At 39.6% G+C, this 23,443-nt stretch overlaps 1 protein-coding gene across 5 annotated transcripts in view; it reads left to right on the top strand.

Annotated features, from left to right (window-relative positions):
* DPP6 (dipeptidyl peptidase like 6) overlaps positions 1-23,443 on the top strand; it is a gene marked incomplete at both ends in the record, with an annotated part of 1,026,243 nt that overhangs the window by 706,703 nt on the left and 296,097 nt on the right. For all 5 annotated transcript variants that reach the window (XM_082662523.1, XM_082662525.1, XM_082662522.1 and 2 more), the window contains one exon: positions 2,745-2,839. In XM_082662523.1, the coding sequence (XP_082518649.1) occupies positions 2,745-2,839 (95 nt within the window). The remainder of the gene's footprint in view (positions 1-2,744; positions 2,840-23,443) is intronic.

Raw genomic sequence — 23,443 nt, 5'->3', positions numbered from 1 at the left:
TCAGAGAGGCTTGGAAGGCAGGACTTGTTAGGATGCTTAGTTAGTGGGGGATGGTGGGAAATTAAGATGGGAAGAGAAGACAGGCCAGAAGACGAAGGGCTTCGAATGTCAGACTAAGGAGTTCGGCCAAAGCAGTCTCTGCCAAGGAGCCAGAAAAAAAGTTTTGAAAAAGAAGTGTGGCCTTGTCCCAATAGAGAAAGGGACAGAGGGTCCCACTGGGAGGCCCTGGAGTAGTCCAGGGTGAAGGTGACAGCCATCCAACCCGGGGCAGGGCCACCGGGAGCGTGGGAGAGCCTTCAAGAAGAAGGATGAGGGGCTTCCCTGGTGGCACAGTGGTTGAGAGTCTGCCTGCCGATGCAGGGGACACGGGTTCGTGCCCCGGTCCGGGAAGATCCCACATGCCGCGGAGCAGCTGGGCCCGTGAGCCATGGCCGCTGAGCCTGCGCGTCCAGAGCCTGTGCTCCGCAGCGGGAGGGGCCACAGTAGTGAGAGGCCCGCGTACTGCAAAAAAAAAAAAAAAAAAAAAATGAAGGTTAAAGGAAAAGACTTTCAGATGAAACAAAGTTAAAAGAATTGGTTGCCAGCAGAGTCATATAATCAGAAATCCTAAAGAAAGTTCTTTATGAAGTAGGAAAATGAATGATATCTGATGGAAACTCATATTTTCGATAAAGAACAAAAAGCATCAGTAATGGTAAATAGTGGGTAAATGCAAAGAACAAATTTTTCTTTTTTTACTTTTTCTTCTTAATTTCTTTATAAACCATACTATTGTTATAAACAATAATTATAACATTGTCTTGTGGAATGTATAATGTATGTCGATGTAATACACATAACAGTTATCACAGCATGGGACTGGATGTGGACCTGAAAACTGGACAGATTTCTATATTTCATGAGAAGTGATACATTATTAACTCTTTGTAGATGCTGAAAAGTTGAGTACATAGTATAATCCCTAGGACAACCACTAAAAAAAGGCAAAGAAATACAGCTAAAAATAGGGAAATTAAAACCGTAAAAAATGTTCACAAAATAAAATGAAAGTCAGGAAACAAGAAAGAGGGAAACAAGAAGTAGAGGAGAAAAGTAGAAAACAAAGCCCCGTGAAAAAAGTTATAGACCAAACTCAGCCATATCAATAATTTCATTAAATGTGAATATGGTACGTTTACCAGGATAGACCATATTTTGGGCCACAAAAATGTCTTAATGAGTTTTAAAAGACTAAAATCATGTACAGAATATTCTTTGATCCAGTGAATTTAAATTAAAAATGTATAAAAATAAGAGGACCAGAATAACTTTACATATTTGAAAATTAAACATGTTTCTAAATAATCATTGGACCAAGCAGACTTTTCAGGAAAAATTAGAAATAATTTGAACTGAATAATACTGAATTCAGCATATCAAAATGTGTGAGATGTAGCTAATACCATGCATAGAGGAGAATTTTTAGCTTTAATAGTCTTATTAAAAGGATGGAAAATCAAACCAAAGATCTAAACTTCCATCTTAACAGACTAGAAAAAGGAAGAGAATATTAAAGGCAAAGCAAGTAAAATAAAGGAATAAGAAAGAAAAGAATGTAATTCTGTGGAGTAGAATTTAAAAAGCATAGAAATGATAATACCATTGGAATTAATCCAGTCTGCACAGTGTTTTTCATTCATCAACTGATTATCGTGTGAAATTTCTTTACCTTCAGACTGGCTCAGTGTCATCCCCTTCACTCAGAAAGATAGTATTATTTTCTTTTTAAAAATTTTTTATTGGAGTACAGTTGCTTTACAATGTTGTGTTAGTTTAAGATGTACAGCAAAGTGAATCAGTTATACATACACATATATCCACTCTTTTTTAGGTTTTTTTCCCATGTAGGTCATTACAGAGTATTGAGCAGAGTTCCCTGTGCTATACAGTAGGTCCTTGTTAGTTATCTATTGTATATGTAGCAGTGTGTATTTGTCAATCCCAATCTCCCAGTTTATCATTTCTTCTTCCAATTGTGTGCCCTGTCTCTCCACTTGCAATCCTTTCAGAAAGTTTACTCTTTCATTTGTAGTATGTGTACACACCACACACACACACACACACACCCCTACATGCCTACATATATACCCCTACATGCATACTATTTAGGGGGATTGCTCCATTAATTTTCTAAGGGGATATTTGAAATCTCTGTTGAGTTACAAAGGACAGGTGTCACTGAGGATACAATGTATAGAGCCAAAGATATTCATGACAGTGAAACTGCCAGTTCCTCCAGGAATAGCAAAGGAAGCTGTGGACCAAATGAAAATAATTTTGCAGGATATGGTATGCATGTGGACGTATACAGATTTCACCCCAAAGTTTCCAAAATAGGAAATCAGTCCCCTTAGTACCAACTATCTCCGCCCCTTATGGTAGCGGGTTTCTTAATCTGCTCTGTTGTGTCCACTCTATGTGTCCTACCCAAGAAAAGTCTAGAATGTTCTAAAGATTTTATGTGTGTATGTGCTTGTGCTTTTTATGTCAGTGTGCAGACTATGAGAAATGATTCAGAGAGAAGCTTCACAAGCAGTTATATGGAGAGGAGCATATTTAAAGGACCCATTTCACCATATTTAAAGGGCGCTTTGATGAAATGCAGGATGTACTTTTGTTGGAACTAGTCAGTTCATTTACCTGTGTCCATCAAAAGCTAGTGAGTTCCTTGATGTCTCGTGCTTCTGTTTTATTTCCTCTCGTAGATAAAGAATTCATCTACAGAGAGCAGAAAGGAAGCGCGATACTGCAGAATGTTGAAACAAATACTTCTACGGTGTTAATAGAAGGCAAAAAAATTGTAAGTACTCTCTTTAATGACAAGGATGATTTCAGTTTTCCCGCCTTCAAGTCAATAAAGCAGAAAATGACTTTAGGTTTCAACTTTTCATATAGCCAAGCAGAAGCAATAAACTTGTAATACTACAGGCTGAGCAGCTACAGATAATGTGAAATTGAAACCACACTAATTTAATAAGATGAAATCACCATTTCTCTGAGTATACGGGAAATTTCTCTGCAGGTGTTGGAAACAAGTGTTGCATATCATATATAATTCAAAGATAAGTCCTAAGGCATTTGCACATTTACAGAACAATTGTAGTAATTCAGAGAATACTTCAGGACTGCTTGCACGATCTCATATTTTTTAAAAATGCATCTTAAAGTGCACAGAGAATATTAATTTAGGCACTGACTATACTCGCTCTAATGACATTAAGTGATGTTTATGCTTTAGAACAAGTACTGAGTCGCTATGAATGCCACTGCTTCATCGTCTGGGAAAACCTGTTTCCCCAAAGGTAATGGCGTTAAGATTTGGAGTCCATGTAACAGTTAATGATATTTATTAAAGAATTGACTGAAGTTATGTACCAGAAATCGATTTAAAGAGAATTAACTGTTTTTTTCATATATGTTCATGCTTATTTTTAGAAGGAATAAATCTTCAGCTTTAGGGAGTTGATCATTTTCTTGTCCAGTACATGGAGGAAATCAAAGGAAGAAACTAAGGCCAAGTCTGTGTTAAAAGCAAGAATTAAAACAGGCCACGAATTCTCAATCAGAACCATCATAAGAAGCCTCTGATGAGAATCAGAAACATAGGAATCCTAGAATCCTGTGATCTGGGGATCAGAGACGATAGAAAAAATTAGCTGCCTGGTTTTACAGATAAGGATCCCGAGCCCAGTGTAGTGAGTGAGCTTTCCGGAGTCCTTGGGTGAGCGTTCAGGCAGGTCCCCGGAGCCTTGTCCCAGGGACAACAAGGGATGAAAGGATGATTCCATCTTTGCGTTGCCCTATCCCCTGTCCCACACAAATGCTGCCCTACCTTCTCAAGAACATGACACTGCTGTTTAAATACTCTTCCTTTCTTTTTGGTGTAGCGATACCTTTTTCTTTAAGAATAAACATTTTATTGAGGTTTAGTATGGGCTGGATCCTGCCCTTTACAGAGACTGTTTGCTGGCGTAAGAGAGGGCTAGCAAGGTTGTATGATGGTGTAATTCCCAAAGCAACAGGTATTGAATTCAGTAGTAGTCTGCAAAGTAGGACCCGACCTGGAAAGAATGAATGTGCCTGCATTTTTGCATTAAAAAATCATCTTTGGTAGAACGGCTCCTGTAAGAAAAGCTGATTCAACTCAAAAATACTGAAGTTGCAGAAATAGTTTTCTCATATTAATTGAAAGGAGAAAATGATCAGACCATTGCTGAGGGTAAGTACATGTTAATGCCAGGATGTTATCGATATTTCCCATAAGGATGTCAGTTTGCTGAAAGTAGGGTACTGTTGGTACAGCTGCACTTAGTAAGGAAATACAAGACTAGGAACAGCCTTCTCTTTCTCCAATCAATAACTTGTGACAGATCGTGTATTTTAACTGAAGTTGTTTTAGCCAAGTAATAAGGTGACTTCAGAAACCTCCTTAGGTAAAGAAAAAAGGAAGAGCTCATCTTGAAAATTGGAAGGTTTATTCTGTATGATGAAATTCCTTCTTAAAATGTCATTTATTCACTCACCTCAGAAACATTTGTTGAGAACCAAATGTGTACAGCCTGATTGACACTGTTCGTGATCATGCCAGTTTATTCTTGGCTCAAAGCTACACGTAAAGGCTCCTGTAAACAGACCTCAGACGAAGGAAAGAGAGGAAAAGTCATTGAGTGTCTGCATCATCATTTAGAACACAGAAGCTCTGGATTTAAGTTCTCTTGAGCCAGTTAAACTTGTGCTTCAGTTACTCCATCTGCAAGTTAAAGCTGATGGAATGATCCAGCTCTCTGTATTTTCATGAGCAAGTATTAAGAAGGGGAAGCATGATGTTCGGAAGGGATCACAGTCGGCGGACCCTCTGCTCCCGGCAGGATGAGTGGGCTGGAGAGAGCGGGCACACAGGGCAGTGGCTCTTGCCCGGTTCTGCCCGCCTGCCTTTCCGATGCTGGTTCCCTAGGTGGTCTCTCCTTATTTGAAACCTGGAAGCTTTGAGATTGTTTAAATGATAAAAGTAAGCTGAGGAAGAGGCTGTGCTACCTGTGAGGCCACCTGTAATCTTTAGGTTGATTTTTTTTTTTTTTTTTTTTTTTTTTTTGCGGTACGCGGGCCTCTCACTGTTGTGGCCTCTCTCCCGTTGTGGAGCACAGGCTCCGGACGCGCAGGCTCAGCGGCCATGGCTCACGGGCCCAGCCGCTCCACGGCATGTGGGATCTTCCCGGACTGGGGCACGAACCCGTGTCCCTTGCATCGGCAGGCGGACTCTCAACCACTGCGCCACCAGGGAAGCCCTTTAGGTTGATCTTAAAACAACCTGAAACTAGTGGAGACGTGAACATGAAGCAGTGAATGCCCAGGTCAGCAGAAGTTTAAAATAGTAACCTACAATCTGACCTCTGACCTCGTTCTCTTTCCCCAGCCACTGAGAAGGACCGTCACACACAAGGTCACACAAGGGTCCTCCAGCCTGCTGTCCTTGAGCATCCCCCTGGCTCCTTGGCTTCCGTGACTGGCTCTTTCCCGGGATGGATCAATGGAAGGGGAGGCAAATGAATGCAAACACTAGGCAATCCAGCACAAGGGCTTTGTACATCATTGATAATTATGCAAATGAGAGCTTGTGCTGTGCTGGGCTCACCTGGAGGGTTCTCACCTGCCCCCCCAAACAGCTTCCTTTGACCGAAAGGAATTCAGTCATCCCTTCTCACAGCTCCAAATGGTAGAAATCAGATCATGAAATATTTCAGAATACCAGAAACACTTTAAATTGTGAGTTCACATAGACATTTAACCTTCTAAGGCAATTCCATCCTGGTTCACACTGTTATTTGCATTCCTTTGTTTTTTATATTAATTTTTTGATGGTGAGATATTCTCAGATCCTTATTATTTGGTAGCATCTCATATTTGATGTGACATAATAATTGATTTTAGGAAGGATTTATCAAAATATCCTGGTCCCTTTTCCAACTTCTGTGTTTTTTTTGTTTTTTTTTTTTTTTTGCAGGATCCTCCCAGAGTGTTTTTGTTTTTTAGTTTTTATTTATTGGGGTATAGTTGCTTCCAGTGCTGTGCTAGTTTCTGCTGTAGAGCAAAGTGAACCAGCCATACATATACACATAATCCCCTCCCTTCTGGATTTCCCTCACATCTAGGTCACCACAGAGCATGGAGTAGAGTTCCCTGTGCTCCACAGCAGGCTCTCACTAGTTATCTGTTTATACATAGTATCAATAGTGTGTATGTGTCAATCCCAATCTCCCAATCCATCCCCTCCCCCTCTCCCCCTTTGGTGTCCATACGTCTGTTCTCTACTTGTTTGTCTCTGCTTCTGCTTTGCAGATGGGTTCGTCTGTACCACTTTTGTAGATTCCACACATACGCGTTAGCATATGACATTTGTTTATCTCTTTGTGATGTACTGCACTCTGTATGACAGTCTCGAGGTCCATCCACGTCCCCACAGATTTTTGAGGTGCTCCGTTAGATTTCCGCAGGGAAGGAAGTCACAAGCACGTCGTCTCTGCATGAGCTCGGACATCTGCTGCCTGCTCGGTAGTCAGGCTCATTGGAGGCAGGTTCTAGCTGAATTAATTTTGTCTCTTCCACGGTGCTTGGCACTGTGACCTGTGCATAGTGGGTGCTCTGTAACTGTGTATTCTATGAATGGATATAAAAGACACAAAACCGAGGTGAGCGGCTTCCCTGAGCGTCAGTGTGGTGAGAGGTTTGAGGTGGTCCCTGACCCCGCTCCTCCCTGCCAGCACTGCTCTCTGCTCCACAGTGACAGGTCCTCAGGCAGCTGTGCAAGCTCTGTGTACCCCGTCCTTCCCCTCAGGAGCGTTGTCTGGAATACATGAGAGGACAGATGTAGAATGTGGGTGCAAGTCAGTGTGACTCAGGATGGTCAGGTGGACTGGAGGACCCGGGCAGCTCAGGGCTCAGGCACACAGGGTGACCCGGTCAGCAGCAGGGAGGGGGAACGGGCCTCCCTTGACTTCGAGCTCCTTCCCTGCAGGAGGTGTGTCTGGGCCGCCTCCCAGGGTGAAGCAGGGGCATTCTCTCCGATTTCTAAAAGTAAAACCTAAACTAACTTTCACGTGGATTACATACAGGCAGACCTCATTTTATTGAGCTTTGCAGATGCTGCGTTGTTTTGCATATTGAAGGTTTGTGGCAACCCTACGTCAAACAAGTCTTTTGGCGCCGTTTTTCCAACAGCATTTGTTCAGTGTGTGTCTCTGTGTCACATTTTGGCAATTCTCACAATATTTCAAACTTTTTCATGACTATTATATTTGTTATGGGAACTGTAATCAGTGATTTTTAATGTTACTATTGCAATTATTTGGGGGCACCATGGAGCACATCCATACAAGACGGAGAACTTAATTGAAAATGTTGTGTGTGTTCTGACTGCTCCACCAGCTGGCCGTGCCCCTGTCTCTCTCCCTCTCCTCAGGCCTCTCTGTCTCCTGAGACACAACAATATTGAAATTAGGGCAAGTAATAACCCTACAAGTTCCTCTAAGTGTTCAAGTGAAAGGAAGATTCGCATGTTTCTCACTTCAAATCAAAATCTGGAAATGCTGAAGCTGAGTGAGGAAGGCGTGTGGAAAGCTGACAGGCTGAAAGCTAGGCCTCTTGCTCCAATCAGTTAGCCAAGTTGTGAATGGAAAGGAGATGTTCTTGAAGGAAATTAAAAGTGCTCCTACAGTGAACGCGCGAATGATAAGAAAGTGAAACAACCTTATTGCTGGCGTGGAGAAACTTGTAGTGTTCTGGATCGAACATCAAACCAGCCACAACATGGCCTGAAGTCAAAGCCTAATCCAGAGCAAAGCCCTAACTCTCTTCAAGTCTATAAAGGCTGAGAGAGATGGTGAAGCTACAGAAAAACACCTTGAAGCCAGCAGACGATGTTTCCTGAGGTTTGAAGAAAGAAGCCATCTCCATGATATGAAAGTGCAAGACGAAGCAGCACGTGCTGATGTAGAAGCGGTAGGCCATCCAGCAGGTCTAGCTGAGACAGTGAGTGAAGTGGCTGCACTGAACAGCAGATTTTCAATGCAGATGAAACAGCCTTATGTTGGAAGAAGATGCCGTCTAGGACTTTCATAGCTGGAGAGGAGAAGACAATGCCTGGCTTCAAAGCTTCAAAGGACAGGCTGACTCTCTTGTTAGGGGCTAATGCGGCTGGTGACTTTAAGCTGAAGCCAATGCTCATTTACCATTCCAAAAATCCTAGGGTCCTTAAGAATTATGCTAAGTCTTCTCTGCCTGTGCTCTATAAATGGAACAACAAAGCCTGGATGACAGCACATCTGTTTACAACATGGTTTACTGAATATTTTAAATCCACTGTTGACACCTACTGCTCAGAAAAGAAGATTCCCTTTAAATACTGCTGCTCATTGGCAGTGCACCTGGTCACCCAAGAGCTCTGATGGAGATGTACAATGAGATTAATGTTGTTTTCATGCCTGTGAACACATCTATTCTGCAGCTCATGGATCAAGGAGTAATTCTGACTTTCAAGTCTTATTATTTAAGAAAATACATTTCGTAAGGCTGTAGCTGCCAGAGATAGTGATTCCTCTGATGGATCTGGGCAAAGTCACTTGAAGACCTTCTGGAAAGGACTCACCATTCCAGATGCCATTAAGACTATTCATGGTTCGTGGGAAGAGGTCAACATCTCAACATTACCAGCAGTTTGGAAGAAGTTGATTCCAGCCCTCATGGGTGACTTTGAGGGATTTAGGACTTCGGTGGGGGAAGTAACTGCAGATGTGGTGGAAACAGCAAGAGAACTAGAATCAGAAGTAGAACCTGAAGACGTTGACTAAAATGCTGCAATCTCGTGATAAAACTTGAGCAGATAAGGAGTTGCTTCTTATTGATGAGCAAAGAAAGTGGTTTCTTGAGATGGAATCTATTCCTGGTGAAGATGCTGTGAAGATTATTGAAATGACAACAAAGGATTTAGAATATTTCATGAACTTAGTTGATAAAGCAGCTGCAGGATTTGAGAGGATTGACTCCAATTTTGAAAGAACTTCTACTGTGGGAAAAATGCTTTCAAACAGCGTTGCACGGTTGAGAAATTGTTTGTGAAAGGAAGGGTCAATGTGGCAAACTTCACTGCTGTCTTATTTTAAGAAATTGCCGGGCTTCCCTGGTGGCGCAGTGGTTGGGAGTCCGCCTGCCGATGCAGGGGACACGGGTTCGTGCCCTGATCCGGGAGGATCCCGCGTGCCGCAGAGCGGCTGGGCCCGTGAGCCGTGACTGCTGGGCCTGTGCATCCGGAGCCTGTGCTCCGCGGCAGGAAAAGCCACAGCAGTGAGAGGCCCGCGTGCCAAAAAAAAAAGAAATTGCCACACCACCCCACTGATTTCTTCCTTTTCTCTCCCTCTCTCCCCCTCTCCCTCTCCCTCTCCCCTTCCTCCCCCTCTCCCTCTCCCCCCCTGCCCCCAGAAGTGCATTTACAGTGGACTTAATGACATTGATTTCTCAGGGGCTGTAATTCGTACAGAAACTTACTGTTATCTCTCCAATCCGTCTAAAACATAATACACCAAAAATTCTCTGGAGGATGAAGTGTTAGCCTTTGATTGAGATTCAAGTTTTTAAAGCTGAAATAGTCTTTGCAGATTATGTGATTCAAACCCTTCTTTTCTTTGATGAGGAAGCCAAGACGGTCCACAGACAACAGTGGCTTGACCTGCACTTCACGAGCTGTTGACCCAGCAGGCCCATTCAGTATAGCCCACTGTGTTACCTGTGATGTTCATCCTTTTTACACCCTCTTTACTGATAATACCAGCGGTAGCAAGGAGTGGTACAATGGATACAGTCATTCACTGTATTATTTAAATTGTTCCAGGTGTTTGGGAAAGCGACTTGGCAATATATTCAAGATTCATAAGAATATTTATGTCTTTTGACTCATTCCAGGGAATTTTTCATAAGTAAATTATCTAGAAAGTTTTTAAAAACAGTGAAAAGTACCTGAAACTGAAGAAATAAGTAAATAAAAATAAATAAAATATGATGTAGCCATTAAAATAATAGTTATGAAGGCTATAAAGTAATATGAAAAATATTTATGCTGTTATACTAAATAGACACAGAAGAATACAATATTAATACACTTCAGTTAACAGCTGTAAACATCAGCTACGTCCACTGAAAAAGCGGGGACGTGAACAATGAACTCTGACAGTAGCTTGTCATGTTAGGTGGTGACATTTTGTGTATTATTTTCCAGTGTGATGATTTCCATAATTACTGTTTCAATGCTGTTTACTCAGTAATTTTAATCAGATTTTTAAAAATTCAGCCTTACATTTCAAAGACATTAGACTTCTTCCATTGATGAATATGTAAGAGCTGTAGATGGTTTCTAGAAACACTTGGAAGAGAAAACAAGTAAATTAAAAAAAACGCATCCTGTCATTATGCTTATGTCAGGTTTTCTCACTTTTTATGTCTTTACTTGTTTAATTACTAATCCACTTGTTTTAATTACTTATTTAAATTACTAGATTAACATTTAGCCTTTTTGTTTCTCTAATTTCTCTCTCTGATTTTATACAATCATTAGCCTGTGGAATTTGAATTTTATCTCACTCTCTAAAAATTAATGAATTCTGACTCCTCACAGGGAGAGACATAATTACTAGTATGATTAGAGCCATTCCAGAATCCAGGAGAGAAACAACAGAGGCCCTCTGGAAGATGTGCTTCTAATCTCAACCATATTCTTCCCCAGAAGAATGCTGCCAGACCCACAGCTAGAACAGCATCTGTGGTGGCGCCAGCTGTGCCCAGCGAGCATTTCCACCCCAGGCTGACTGCACTTGGCACCCAGGTTAGAGCGAGGAAGGAGGAATAGCCTTGTGTGTGTCCATAATTCAGAGGGTAAACACTGGCACCAATGGTGCCCATTGAAATGTCTTATTTGGGCCACAGAGTAGTTTTTCACAAACTCAACATCCAGATTTCTGGCTTCTCTTGAAAAACTGGAAGATCTGGCAGCAGCGAGACCTAATTCTCTCACAGATCCAAATCTGGCGGGTGGGGCAGGGAGCAGCTGGCCTGTCCCCATAGTTGACCACAAGCACTGACCTCTGACCAGACTGGCCTCAGGGTTTCAAACCCCCTTAGTCCAGGAACAAAAGGGTGGCCTAAAAAGTCAACGTCTTTTGCAAGAATGTTGTAGAAAGCTTTGGTACAGACTGTCTCTCTGTATTCTGTATTCGTTTCTGTGTCTACATGGTTCTGCCCATCCTCTTTGTCCCTCTGTGTTTTTCTGTTTTCCTCTGGTGTCTCAGATGATCGCTTTCATTTTATTCCTGATTTTTTTCTTTTACTCTTTTCCCCTCTCTTTCTCCCCTTTCTTTGTCTGCTTCTCATATAACAAGATAGGACAAAAACCAAAAGTATCTTTGACTTATTTTAGTTCTCATTTTCATTTCATAGGCTATTGCTTTTAATTTTTTAAATTGTAAGTAGGACAAATCATTTTCAAATGATTATTTTCTTTTTTCTATTTAAAAAAAATTTTATTAAAATATAGTTGATTTACAATGTTGTGTCAGTTTCTGCTGTACAGCAAAGCGATTCAGTTACACATATATGTATTCTTTTTCATATTCTTTTCCATCATGGCTTATCACAGGATGTTGAGTATAGTTCCCTGTGCTACACAGTAGGACCCTGTTGTTTATCCATCCTATATATACTAGTTTGTATCTGCTAATCCCAAACTCCCAATCCTTCCCTCCCCCATGTTTTTAATTTTTAAAGTACATGAGTAGCATACCTTATACTTACGTCTTTAAAAGACCTGAAAAGAAATAAAGTAGCAGCTTGATCTTTCTGGCCCCAAACATGCTGTTCTCTTTAGGTGAGGGGTGGCCTGATGCCACTGTCCTGTCACACCTGCATCTCATCATTTGACATTAAGGGAGAGTCTTCTCTGAGCAAGGCCCTGGGCTCCACGAGATGGGTGGATGGATACAGGATTTGTAAACCACAATGTTTACTCCTGGGAAGCTTTCAGCCCAGATCTAAAGGAAGTCAGAAGATCTAAATGAATGGAATATATTCTGAGTTGAGGTCCCGTATGGGATGAGAACAAGGTGAGGAAGGAGAGAAGGGTATTGGTGTCGACAGTAGTTGAGGGTGTGAAGAGGGAGCGTTCCAGCTGCCCCTGGAAGGCGAATGCAGTCTAGAGACAAGTGGGAAATGGCACCCTGGCAGTGTGAACAGGCGGAGTAACAAAAGTTCGTGGGTAAACCATGTAGCGAGTTGTCTTGACCTGGTGTAGCCTGACTGGGAGGGGCTCGGAAGGCTGGGGCTTAAAGGCCCAGGAAAAAGAGCAAGTCATCAAGTACTGTTCTTAGCGGGCTCATCTTTACTCTGTAGGAAATTGGAGTGGATAGGTTTTTCGAGGACAAGTGTGTGCTTTAGGAAAGTAACTCCAGACCAGTATGAAAGGGAATTTGGAGAAGAGAATGATTCTAGGCAAGGAGTCCCCAGGGGCTGCTTCAGGTCCAGATGAAGAGGAATGCGGCCCTGAATGAAGGCAGGAAAGCGGGGAGTGGAGTGGGTGTAAGTCTGAGTGTGGAGGTAGAATTGAGAACAAATGGTGACATTTTGTGTGCAGGCGGGTGAGACTGCAGCAGTGGTCTGTGTGATCTGGGGGTTTTGACCCTTGTTAACGGGAAGAGTGGCAATCTCAGAGACACGAAGTCCGGAGAAGTAAGGCGTGGCGGAGTGGAAAACCAGGGACACTGAGGAAGAGGATGCTGCAAGGTTTATGCAGGATAAATCAACTAATAATTGATATTTCAGTGCTTACAATGCAACCAGAATTATCCTAAGCACTGTACATATATCATCTTATTTAATTGAAATCCTTAGGAATCCTGTGAGCAGCAGTACTTTGTTGCTCTTGCTTTGTAGATGAGAAAGCTGAAGTGTATGGAGGTTAAAATAACTTTTTCTCGGGCTTCCCTGGTGGCGCAGTGGTTGAGAGTCTGCCTGCTGATGCAGGGGACACGGGTTCGTGCCCCGGTCCGGGAGGATCCCACATGCCGCGGAGCGGCTGGGCCCGTGAGCCATGGCCACTGGGCCTGCGTGTCTGGAGCCTGTGCTCCACAACGGGAGAGGCCACAGCGGTGAGAGGCCCGCGTACCGCAAAAAAAAAAAAAAAAAAAAACTTTTTCTCGTAGCTGGGAGCGAGAGCTGGGAGTCCTGAGAACTGAACTCAGCTTTGTCTAATTCCAAACAAAATTATTTCTAAATTGCGTAAAGTATCCAGCTGCAGCCTTTGTGCCCACAGGGCTCCAGAGGGAACTGAGGCCAGCATCCCACGGCTGAGAAGGGTGCCCAGCTTCAGAGGTGTGTTCATACCTGTGGTCCATCGTCACATACCACAAGATTGCTCCTGGAGGCTGCTGCATGTTGCCTAAAATAAAGATTACAGATGCAAAATAGTGTGTCAGCTTAGCCTAATGCAAAAATGCTGATGCCCCTGAGTGCACAGAATGATCCATTTTCAAGGTTAGAGAGAATTCAGCTTGTGAAACCATCTGGACGCTTTTCTCAGTGGTTGAGCATTCATCCTCCTTTCTCCTGTTCTATAGCGACTGCATGTTCCGATTTTCTCTGGGAGTGCTGGGAGTGGCACCTGGGTCTGTCTGATTCCAAATGAAATGATTTTTAGGTGAATTAGGAGCCCAGGTGCAGGCTGTGCTACCTTGTCCACAAGTTCCCCTCTTCCTTATTGACTAGGGAGGGTGAGATTACAGTTGTCCATTTATTTTGTTTAATACCTGTTCCCCTAGAGTTGCACAAAGTGTCCTCTTAGAAATCATTTAATCTTGTCAGTGTTTGGCTTTTGTTTTATCATTACTAATCTTGTAATTAGTAGTGATACTAATTATTAGGTTTTTTTCCCTTTATGAGGAGATTGTTTTCACAAAACAGCCTATGGATATATTGATGCTTTGTACTCTTCATTTACTTTCTATTACTTGATAATTTGGAGCATTCTATCATTTTATCTCTCTCTCTCCCACCAATGGCCACCTTTCTTTCTCTGCATTCCTAATCACATACATATTTATGTAGTACAAGAAAACAAGACACAACCATTTAGATATGCATCTCACCAGAAACAGGCCTATAGTTTTATATATGTGTGTGTGTGTGTGTGTGTGTATATATATATATATATATGGAATCCTCATATATGTAGACCAATATTTTTTAAAGTCAGAATAATGTTATTAAAAAATTGTGTTATTGATAACTAAATAGCCCTAAATAATGCAAAATGTAAACTATACACCAATCTCACTAGTGAGCATAAATGCAAAAATTGTAAATAAAATATTGGCAAGTAGAATTCAGTCATGTATCAAAATCATAATGTGCTCTGAACAAGTAAGGTCTAATCATGACAACGATGTCATGAAATCAATCAACAAAATTAATTACAACTGCAAAATAACGGAAAAATACTTATGATTATATCACAAGATGCTGAAAAGCCATCTGGTAAAATTTATCAACCACTCCTAATAAAAATTCCAGGTAAGATAAGAATAAAAACTGCTTAAATATGGTGAAGACTATTTATCATGAACCAATTAGCAGTGAAAACATTTCTAAATGGCAAACAATAAAACCATTTCAATTACAGTCAGGAAGGAATAGTCAACATCATCATTAATATTTAATATGTTCTTAGAGATCATGGGAAATGCAGTATATAAGCAAACTACATGATTGGAATAGGAACTGGGAAAAACTTATATCCCTCTTTCTGATAACATAATTCTATCTTAGAAAACCTAACAGAGATTAGTTTTTAAAAACTACTGCAGTTAATAAGAAAATTTATTAATATGGCTAAATACAAAAATACATAAATAAATCAATGCCTTCTCTCTTCATTAACATAAGTATCTAGAAGTAGAAATGGAGAAAATACTCCATTCACAATAAGAACAAAAACTATAAAAAGACCTAGAATAAATCTAAGAACAGCATAAAAGAATAAGCAAACTATAAAATCTTGTTGACGATTTGGAAAAAAAAATTAAAGATACAATGTAATCTTAGGTGAGAATATAGTATTTAAAATGTTAATTCTCTTAAGATTGATATAAAACTTTAACATAATCCTAATTAGAACTTTGAAAAAAATTAGTGTTGAACATTTGATAAAATATTCTAATTGACATATATGAGAATAAACACCTGAATGTAGCCACAGAAAGTTTCAAAATATATGGTAACATGTACTCCTTTACCTGATATTAAAACACATAATAAACATATTGTACTCAACTCAATCACAGTAATAACTAATACTACTAATAATAGCTGATAGCACCAGGCATTGTAATTATGTCATTGAATTTCACATCAACCATGATATTATCTCCATTTTACAGAGGCACAGAGAAGCTAAGAAATGTTCTAAATTTCACATAGTAAATGTTCCAAGCAGAGTGTGACTCACAGGCTCTTTGACCCCAAAGTATAAGCTTAAAACCATAAAATTTTGCATAGGAATAGCCTAGAGAGCAGTAAAAGACCAAATAATTCAGAAGTGGGTTTCAATATAAAGGGTATTTGATATATAAAAATCATTGGGGGAGATGATCACATAATTAGAAAACAATATGAGCATAACTTAACTCTTTATCTACAAGGAAATAATGTCTCATTTCACAGGCATACAAAATTAATTTCCAATTGTACTAAAGATATAAATGTTGAAAAGAATCTATCATTTGGTTTAGTACAAAAGAGAGAAAATTTTTTAAATGGAAAATCCAGAAGCTATAAAAAAGATAGCCATATTTAACTTACCATAAAAGAGTTTTAAGTTTCAAAATTTAAAAAGGCAGAATTGGTGGAAAAATAATGGACAATATTTACAATCCAGGTAACAAATAAAAGGCTAATATCTACAGTCTACAAGGAGCTCTTTCAAATTGATCAGAAAAAGACAAATAATCTAAAATAGACAAAACATTGCAGGAACATCCCTCAGACAAACCTGAAACCAAAGCCTACTTTGCTTGGGAAAATGTATCTTTGATTCATAGTCTTGGTGCAAATGTTTAGGAAGTGTGCTAAGTGAGTTTTGCATCCATTATTTGCACCTGGTGAAAAGGTGGACATACAGCCTATAATTTTCACACCCAGGGGGCATGGGGACTGAGATTGTCAAAAATGAGTGAAACTCTACCTAAGAATGGCAGTGATAAGCTTCTCAAACAGCCTAATGAAATTCTACTTGTCTCAAGTAGTATCACTGGCAGCTGACCCTCCATCAAGAGATGTGACCTATGATGGTTTTCAAGTGTAGAAAGTTGGACTCTTTGCTGGTCTTGCTTGGTGTTATCTTTGTACCAGTAACATGATTGCCACTCTTATAACAACTGAGGATATAGTCATTCATTTATTCAGCAAATATTTACAGAGATTCTGTTAAGTGCCAGTCACTGTTAGGCACTGGGAATACAATATGGCAAAACAAACTAAAATTCTCTTCTCGACATTTGGTCCTGGCTATGAGAGTATAAGCTGATCATTCTTATACTCTCCTAACACAACTGTAGAACAGGGTAAAATATAGGGTAAAAATACAATTTTCATACATTGGAAAACAGGCAGCTCACACGTGTGATCACTGAGAAAAGGAAAACAAATTAAATGAACCAAACAACCAGCTGATCTTCTGCATGAATGTTCTTGCTGGACTTCAGCACAAGGAGGAAGACAGAAGTCCTTCAGTCTTGCTGAGTTAAGGAGATCAGAGTTCATGTGGAAAAAAGATGGCTGCAATTTATGAAACAGACATCCCAAGAGGAGGAAGCTAACTAAAGGGTACTTGAGAAATCTGCATAGTGTCCCCTTTGAGACTTTGGTTAATTGTTGATCTTTATTTATAAAACGTGAAACAGCACAAGGCAGGACAAAATAAAGTTTCAAGTAAAGAGCAAAACTATAGGACACTTTAAGAGGAAAAATTCCCAGAGCTCATACATCACCAGGGATCATTTAAGTGTCTCCCGGCCATGAGATATTAAGCAGAGACTCCAGAAGAGCAACCCCTTAAGAATGAGGCTCACCTAGCCCCCAAAATCATGGTTATTGTAGAACAGCCTTTACAACATCTTCAAAACAAAACTGAAAGAATTAAATTAGTCCACAAGTAATTAACTGCCTGTCATAGAAAGTCCAACATTCTTTGAAGGAACACAAAAAAATCCAAGATTCAACAAGAGAAAATTCAAAATATCTGGTGTTATTTCTTAAATTACTATATATACAAAGAGGCAGAAAAATGTGACCCATAATAAGGAGAAAAATCAGTCAATAGAAACAGACCCACAAATAACAGATAATGGGATTAGCAGAAAAACACATTAAAACTGCTAAGATAAATATGTTCCAAATGCTCAAGAATATAAAGAAAACCATGAGTATAGTGAAGAGAAATTGAAGATTGTAAAATACGCAAATAAAATTTCCAGAGATGAAAAATAAAATATAAAAATTTAAAACTCCAGATTAATAGCTGATTAGACACCACGGAAGGAAAAAGTAAATTAAACTTTAACTAATAGCAATACAAACTATCCAAAATGAAGAACAGAGAGGAAAAAATACATTAAAAAACCCTGAACAGAGTCACAATGACTTGTTGAACAATATAAAGTGGAGTAAGATACTTGATATTAATGCCCCAGAAAGAGAAGAGAGAAAAGACAAAACACACTTTTGAATTTTTACCACATGTGGTATAAAAACTCAGTAAACCCTGACCATAATAAACATAAAGAAAACCACACCAAAGCAAGTTACACTATGATAATCAAGTTTTGAAAACCAGTGAAAAATAGAACACCTTAGTGGCAGCCAAAGCAAAGAGACATTTGTACAGAAGAACAAACATAAGTGTGACAACAGACTCTTCACCAGACGCTATGCAAGCCAGAAGAAAGAGGAGTGACACCTTTAAGGTACTGGGAGAAAAATAAAACTGTTAATCTAGAATTCTATATGCAACAAAAGTACTTTTCAAAAATAAAGATAAAATAAAGTATTCAGAGATAAAATCTAAGATAATTCATTGGCCATGTACCTGCACACTGAGAAATTTAAAGGACATTCTTTGGAGTGAGAAAGCTTTTACCAGATGAAAAGTTGGGTCTACATAATAGAGTGACAAGTGCCCGGAATGATAAATGTGGTCAATGTGTGGCCAGGCTTTTGATGGAAATTTCGGTAAAATGAATTAACTAGTCCTGAAAACAAATACATCTGTCTTTTTATAAAAGGGTTCTTTAAATGTGATATATATCCAGCTCCTCTTAACGTTATGTAACCTTATGTAAGATTTCTGAACCTTTTCTCCTACTCTAAAAATTGACATAAGAAACACCAACATACACACCTAAAATCTTTGGAACGTGTTGTAACTTTTCTCAAGCATGTCACACAGGGCCAGAAAGCTAATCCAGTAGAGAACGGAAAATAACTGCAGTGTGAAGGACAGATTTTCCTCATGTCCCCGTGTTTAGTATGTACACAAGCTCCCCTTATTACTCCTAGAGGATTTTAAGATTAGTTTTAAAAAGCAAGACCCAATTATAAGCTATCTATGATATCTACCTTAAACATAAAGACATAGGTTAAAATTAAATGGTTGTAAAAAGATATACCATGCAAACACTAACCAAAGTAAAGCTTGAATGGCTAAACTAATATCAGACAAAGTAGACTGCAGAGCAAGGGATACTACCAGAAATAAAAAGAAAGATTTCATAATGACAAAGGAGTCAGTTCATTAAGAAGACATGAGAATCCTGAAGGTGTATTCAACTAGCAATAGAGCTACAGTGCTTCAAGCAACAGTTGCTTGAACCAAAAGCAGAAATGGACAAATTCACAATTGTAGTTGGTGATTCAAACAATCCTCTCTTAGTAATTGATAGAACATGTAGAAAAAAGCTTAGTAAGGATACAGAAAGTCTTGAAAACAGCATTAACCAACTGACCTGACATTTGTAATCACACCACTCAACAGCAGAGTACGTATTCTTTCTGAGTGCACATGGAATATTTACCACGATAGACCATAGTCTGGGCCATTAAAATAGCCTCAATATATTTCAAAGCTTGGAGATTATACAAAGTATGTTCTCTAGCAAATACAAAATTAAACTAGAAACCAATAGCAAAATAAAAATCTGGAAAATATCCTGATGATTAGAAATTAAACACCATACTTCTGAATAAAAAATTGGCCAAAGAAGAAATCAAATGGAAATTAGAGAATAGTTTGAAATGAATGAAAATAAAAATACATAATATCAAAATATACGGTATGCAGCAAGGCAGTATACTTAAAGGGAAATTTATAGCTTTAAGTGCTTATATCTAAGCTTTCACCATAAGAAACTAGGGAAAAAAGAAGAAAAAGTAAACCTAAGTACACAAAAGAAAGGTAATAAAGAGAAGAAATCAACCATATAGAAAACAGAAAAAATAGAAAAACTAAAGAGTACTCAAAGCTGTTTTTTGGAAAAGATTAATAAAATTGATGAAGAACGAAGACAAAGGACAAAACAACCAATATCAGGAACAGAGGCGAGACCATCACTACAGATATTACAAGGATAATAGAAAATATTTTGAACAGCTTTCTATCAATAAATTTGACAACGCACATGAAACAAATAAATGCTTGAAAGACACAGATTATCACAGTTCACTGAAGATGCAGCTGGCAATCTGAATAGTCCTATGTTGACATAAAAAATCTAATTAATAGTTTAAAACCTCCACATATAGAAAATTCAAAGCCCAAATGTTTTCACTGGTGAATTCTAGCAAACATTTAAGGAAAACATAATACTGATTCTACACAAACTCATAAAACAAATAGAAGAAGAGGAGGAATAATTTCCCAAATTATTTCGCGGAGCAGCACTACTCTGAAATAAAAACCAAGCAAAGATATTTGCCAGAAAAGAAAACCACAATTTCCCCCATGAACACAGCTTCAGAAATCTTCCACACAATATTAGCAAATCACATCTAGCAGTATATAAAAGGGGTGACACAACATGGCCAAATAGAGTTTATCCCAGGAATGCAAGTTTGGTTTAATGTTTAAAAATCAAACAATGTAATTTACCATATTGACAGATTTAAAAAAGCTAAACAACCTAATCATCTCTCAATAATGTAGAAAAAGCAACTGAGAAAATGCAACATTCATTATAACATTCAACATTTATTATAAAAACTCTGAGGAAACTGGAAATAGATAAGAACATCTTCAACCTGATTAAAGGCATCTACAAAAAAAATGCACCACTAATATCACACTGAGTAGTGAAGAGTGAATGCCTTCTTCATAAGATCGGGAAAAGGTGAGGTGTCCACTCTCATGACTTCTACACGGCATCATACTGGCAGTAATTGGATATAAAAAGAAGCAAAAAGCATCCAGTTAGGAAAGGAAGGAGAAAACTCTCCACAGGGGAGAAGAGTGATTATGTAGAAACTTCTAAGGAATCTACCAAAAAATACCCACAATTAATGTAATTTAGCAAGGTTGCGGAGCATAAGGTCAGGGTACCAAATTCTGTTATATTTCTGTAAGCAATAAACAACTGGATATTGAAATTAAGATATACATGTGTATTTTATTTATATATATATGTATAAAATATCAATAATACTAAATACTTAGAGATAACTTTAACAAAATACGGACAAGATCTGCATGCTGTAAACTACAAAACATGGCCAAGAGAAATTAAACATTGTTTTTGGAGAAAACCCTCCTTTCAAGGAGCTTACATTCTAATGAAGAAGACAGGAAATAAATAAATGTAAAATATATTTTAGTTTAGATAATTATTATTCTAGGGAAATAAGGAAAGAGAGTTATAAAAAATTAGAGGCCAGCCTGTTAAAGTTTGTAGATATAATGGCTATTCAAGGACATGGAAGTCCTCACGCCAAAGGTGACTTTTGAGGAAAAAGATGAAAGAAGTGAAAATCTAGAGTTTCAGGCAGAGAGAAGAGCAAACACAGTGTCCTTGAGACAGCAGGGCCTGGCTTGCTCTGAGAAGGTGTGGACACTGGTGAGATGGGAGAGAGAGCGGATGGGGACCCTGGCCAGGCAGGGCTACTGCTCAGCCAGAACTTTGACTTATGCTGTGAGTGTGATGGGAGGCCATGTGGGTGGGCTTCAAGCAAGGTGCAGTATCATGATTTACATATTTAAAAGCTGGCCCTGGCCCCTGTGGCTAGCACAGACTGCAGTGGGGCAAAGACAGAACCTGGAGATGCAGCTGGAAGGTCACTGCAATAGCTCAAGAAAATAAGGCCCATGCCTTAGACTGGTGTGGTGGCAGCAGGGAAGGAAGGGTTCTGAGTGTCCTTTGGTGGTAAACCAGCAGTGTTCTCTGATCAACTGGATCTCAGGTGTGTAAGACAGAGAGAAAGAGAAAAGATGGCTAAGAGTTTAGCCAGAGCAGCTGAGTGAATGGGGTTGCTACATCTGAGATGAGCAAGGAGCTGCCAGGAGCTGCAGGGGGAGGGGATAGGATGTGAGGGGCTTGGTTTTATGCACATTGACATGAGGTGCCCATTTGATATCCAAGTGGAGAGATGTCAGGGAGGCAGTTAGATAGACGAGTCTGAAGGTCGAGGTCAAGTCCAGACCAAGTTGGGAGATCTGGACAGAGACTTGACTGTCGGAATCCTCAGCAGGTACGTGGATTTTTAGCTACCAGGCTGGATGATATCACCTGGGATGTGATTTCTTATGGAAGAGTAAAGAGGTCCAAATAATGAATGTTGGATATTCCAGGATTCAGAGGTCAGAGGAACCAAGGGAACCTGCAAAGGGGCATGAAAACAAGCAGCAAGGGAAGTAAGAGAGAAACCAGGTGTACCCTGGCCGCCAAGTGAAGATGGGGTTTGGAAGGAGACAGTGGTCAGTAGCGCCAAGTACGGTGAGAGCTGGGGAATTAGCATGACATTTAGCGACTGAGCCTCTGGTAACCTTGAGAAGAGCAGTCTTGGTCATGGTGGGGTGAAAACATGATAGGAGCGAGCTTAAGAGAGAATGGGAGAAAACTCAGCGTAGGAAATACTTTCAAGGAGATATGGATAGACAGTCCTCTGAAGATAAAATCCACATTGCCTAAAACATCTCCAGTGGGGATGGAATGTAAGCAGTGAAATAAACTAAGCTATCAGTGAGGCACCACTTCACACCCATCAGAGGGTCAAAATGGAAGAAAATACAGTGACTTCTTGCTGCCAAGGAAGAGAAGAATGGGTGCATTCCTACATCCGTAGTGAGAATGTTCATTTCAAGAACAATTTTGAAAAGGAATTTGGCAATATCTATTTAAAGTTTTAAAAAAACTTATACATCATCAATTCTCCCCTTAGAAATCTACCCTGTAAAATAATTAAGTCATACACACACACCAGTAAAGATATCTGGATGAGGACCCTTATTACAACATTGTGTGTAATAACAGCAGACTGGAAACACGTCACAGTTGACCTTCATCATTCACGGCTTCCATATTTGCAGATTCGCCTTGTGCTAAAGTTTATTTGTGACTTCCAAGTTAATACTCAGGGTGCTTCTGCAGTCGTCCTTGGACACGTGCATAGTGGCAGAATATTGAAGTCCATTGTCTTCAGGTGTCAAACCTCGTACTATAAACAAGTGTTCTTTTTGTGGTCTGTGTAGTGCCAAGTTTTTCACATTTTTGTGCTTTTTATTGGTGATTATGCTGTTTAAAATGGCTCACAAGAATAACGCTGAAGGCCTGTCTTGTGTTCCTAAGTTCAAGAAGGCTGTGATGTTGTTTTTCTTACAGAGTAAAGACGTGTTAATGAGCTTCATTCAGGCACAGGCTACAGTGTTGTTAGCCATGAGTTCTGTGTTGATGAAAGCAATATATACTCAGTAAGATGTCTTCAAACAGAAACACACCTAAGACAAGGTTATGTACTGACTGGTTGACAAAAACACTGTGACGAGAGGCTCACAGGAACGTAACTCTGCATTCCCCTAGGAACAGGATTTGTGGAGACTTTCTAGAATGTAACTGCCATGAATAACAAGAACCTCTGTAGCTACCCTTTAGTAAGGACTGAGTGAATGAAGATATAGCCACACCACAGAATAGTATGCAAGCTTTAAAGAGTGCTAATTCAGGCTAAACCTTAAGTTATTGTCACGTGGGAAAACTAAGGTGAGTGTTGTGTAAGGTGACGTCATTTTCAGCTGCGGCTATACATCTAATGCTTGCGTGTGGTCCTATGATCATTT

Source organism: Grampus griseus, assembly GCF_964374135.1.
Source record: "Grampus griseus genome assembly, chromosome: 9".
Taxonomy (NCBI): domain Eukaryota; kingdom Metazoa; phylum Chordata; class Mammalia; order Artiodactyla; family Delphinidae; genus Grampus; species Grampus griseus.
Note: the sequence above shows the minus strand (reverse complement) of the source record. Positions and strands in the feature narration are given on the sequence as shown.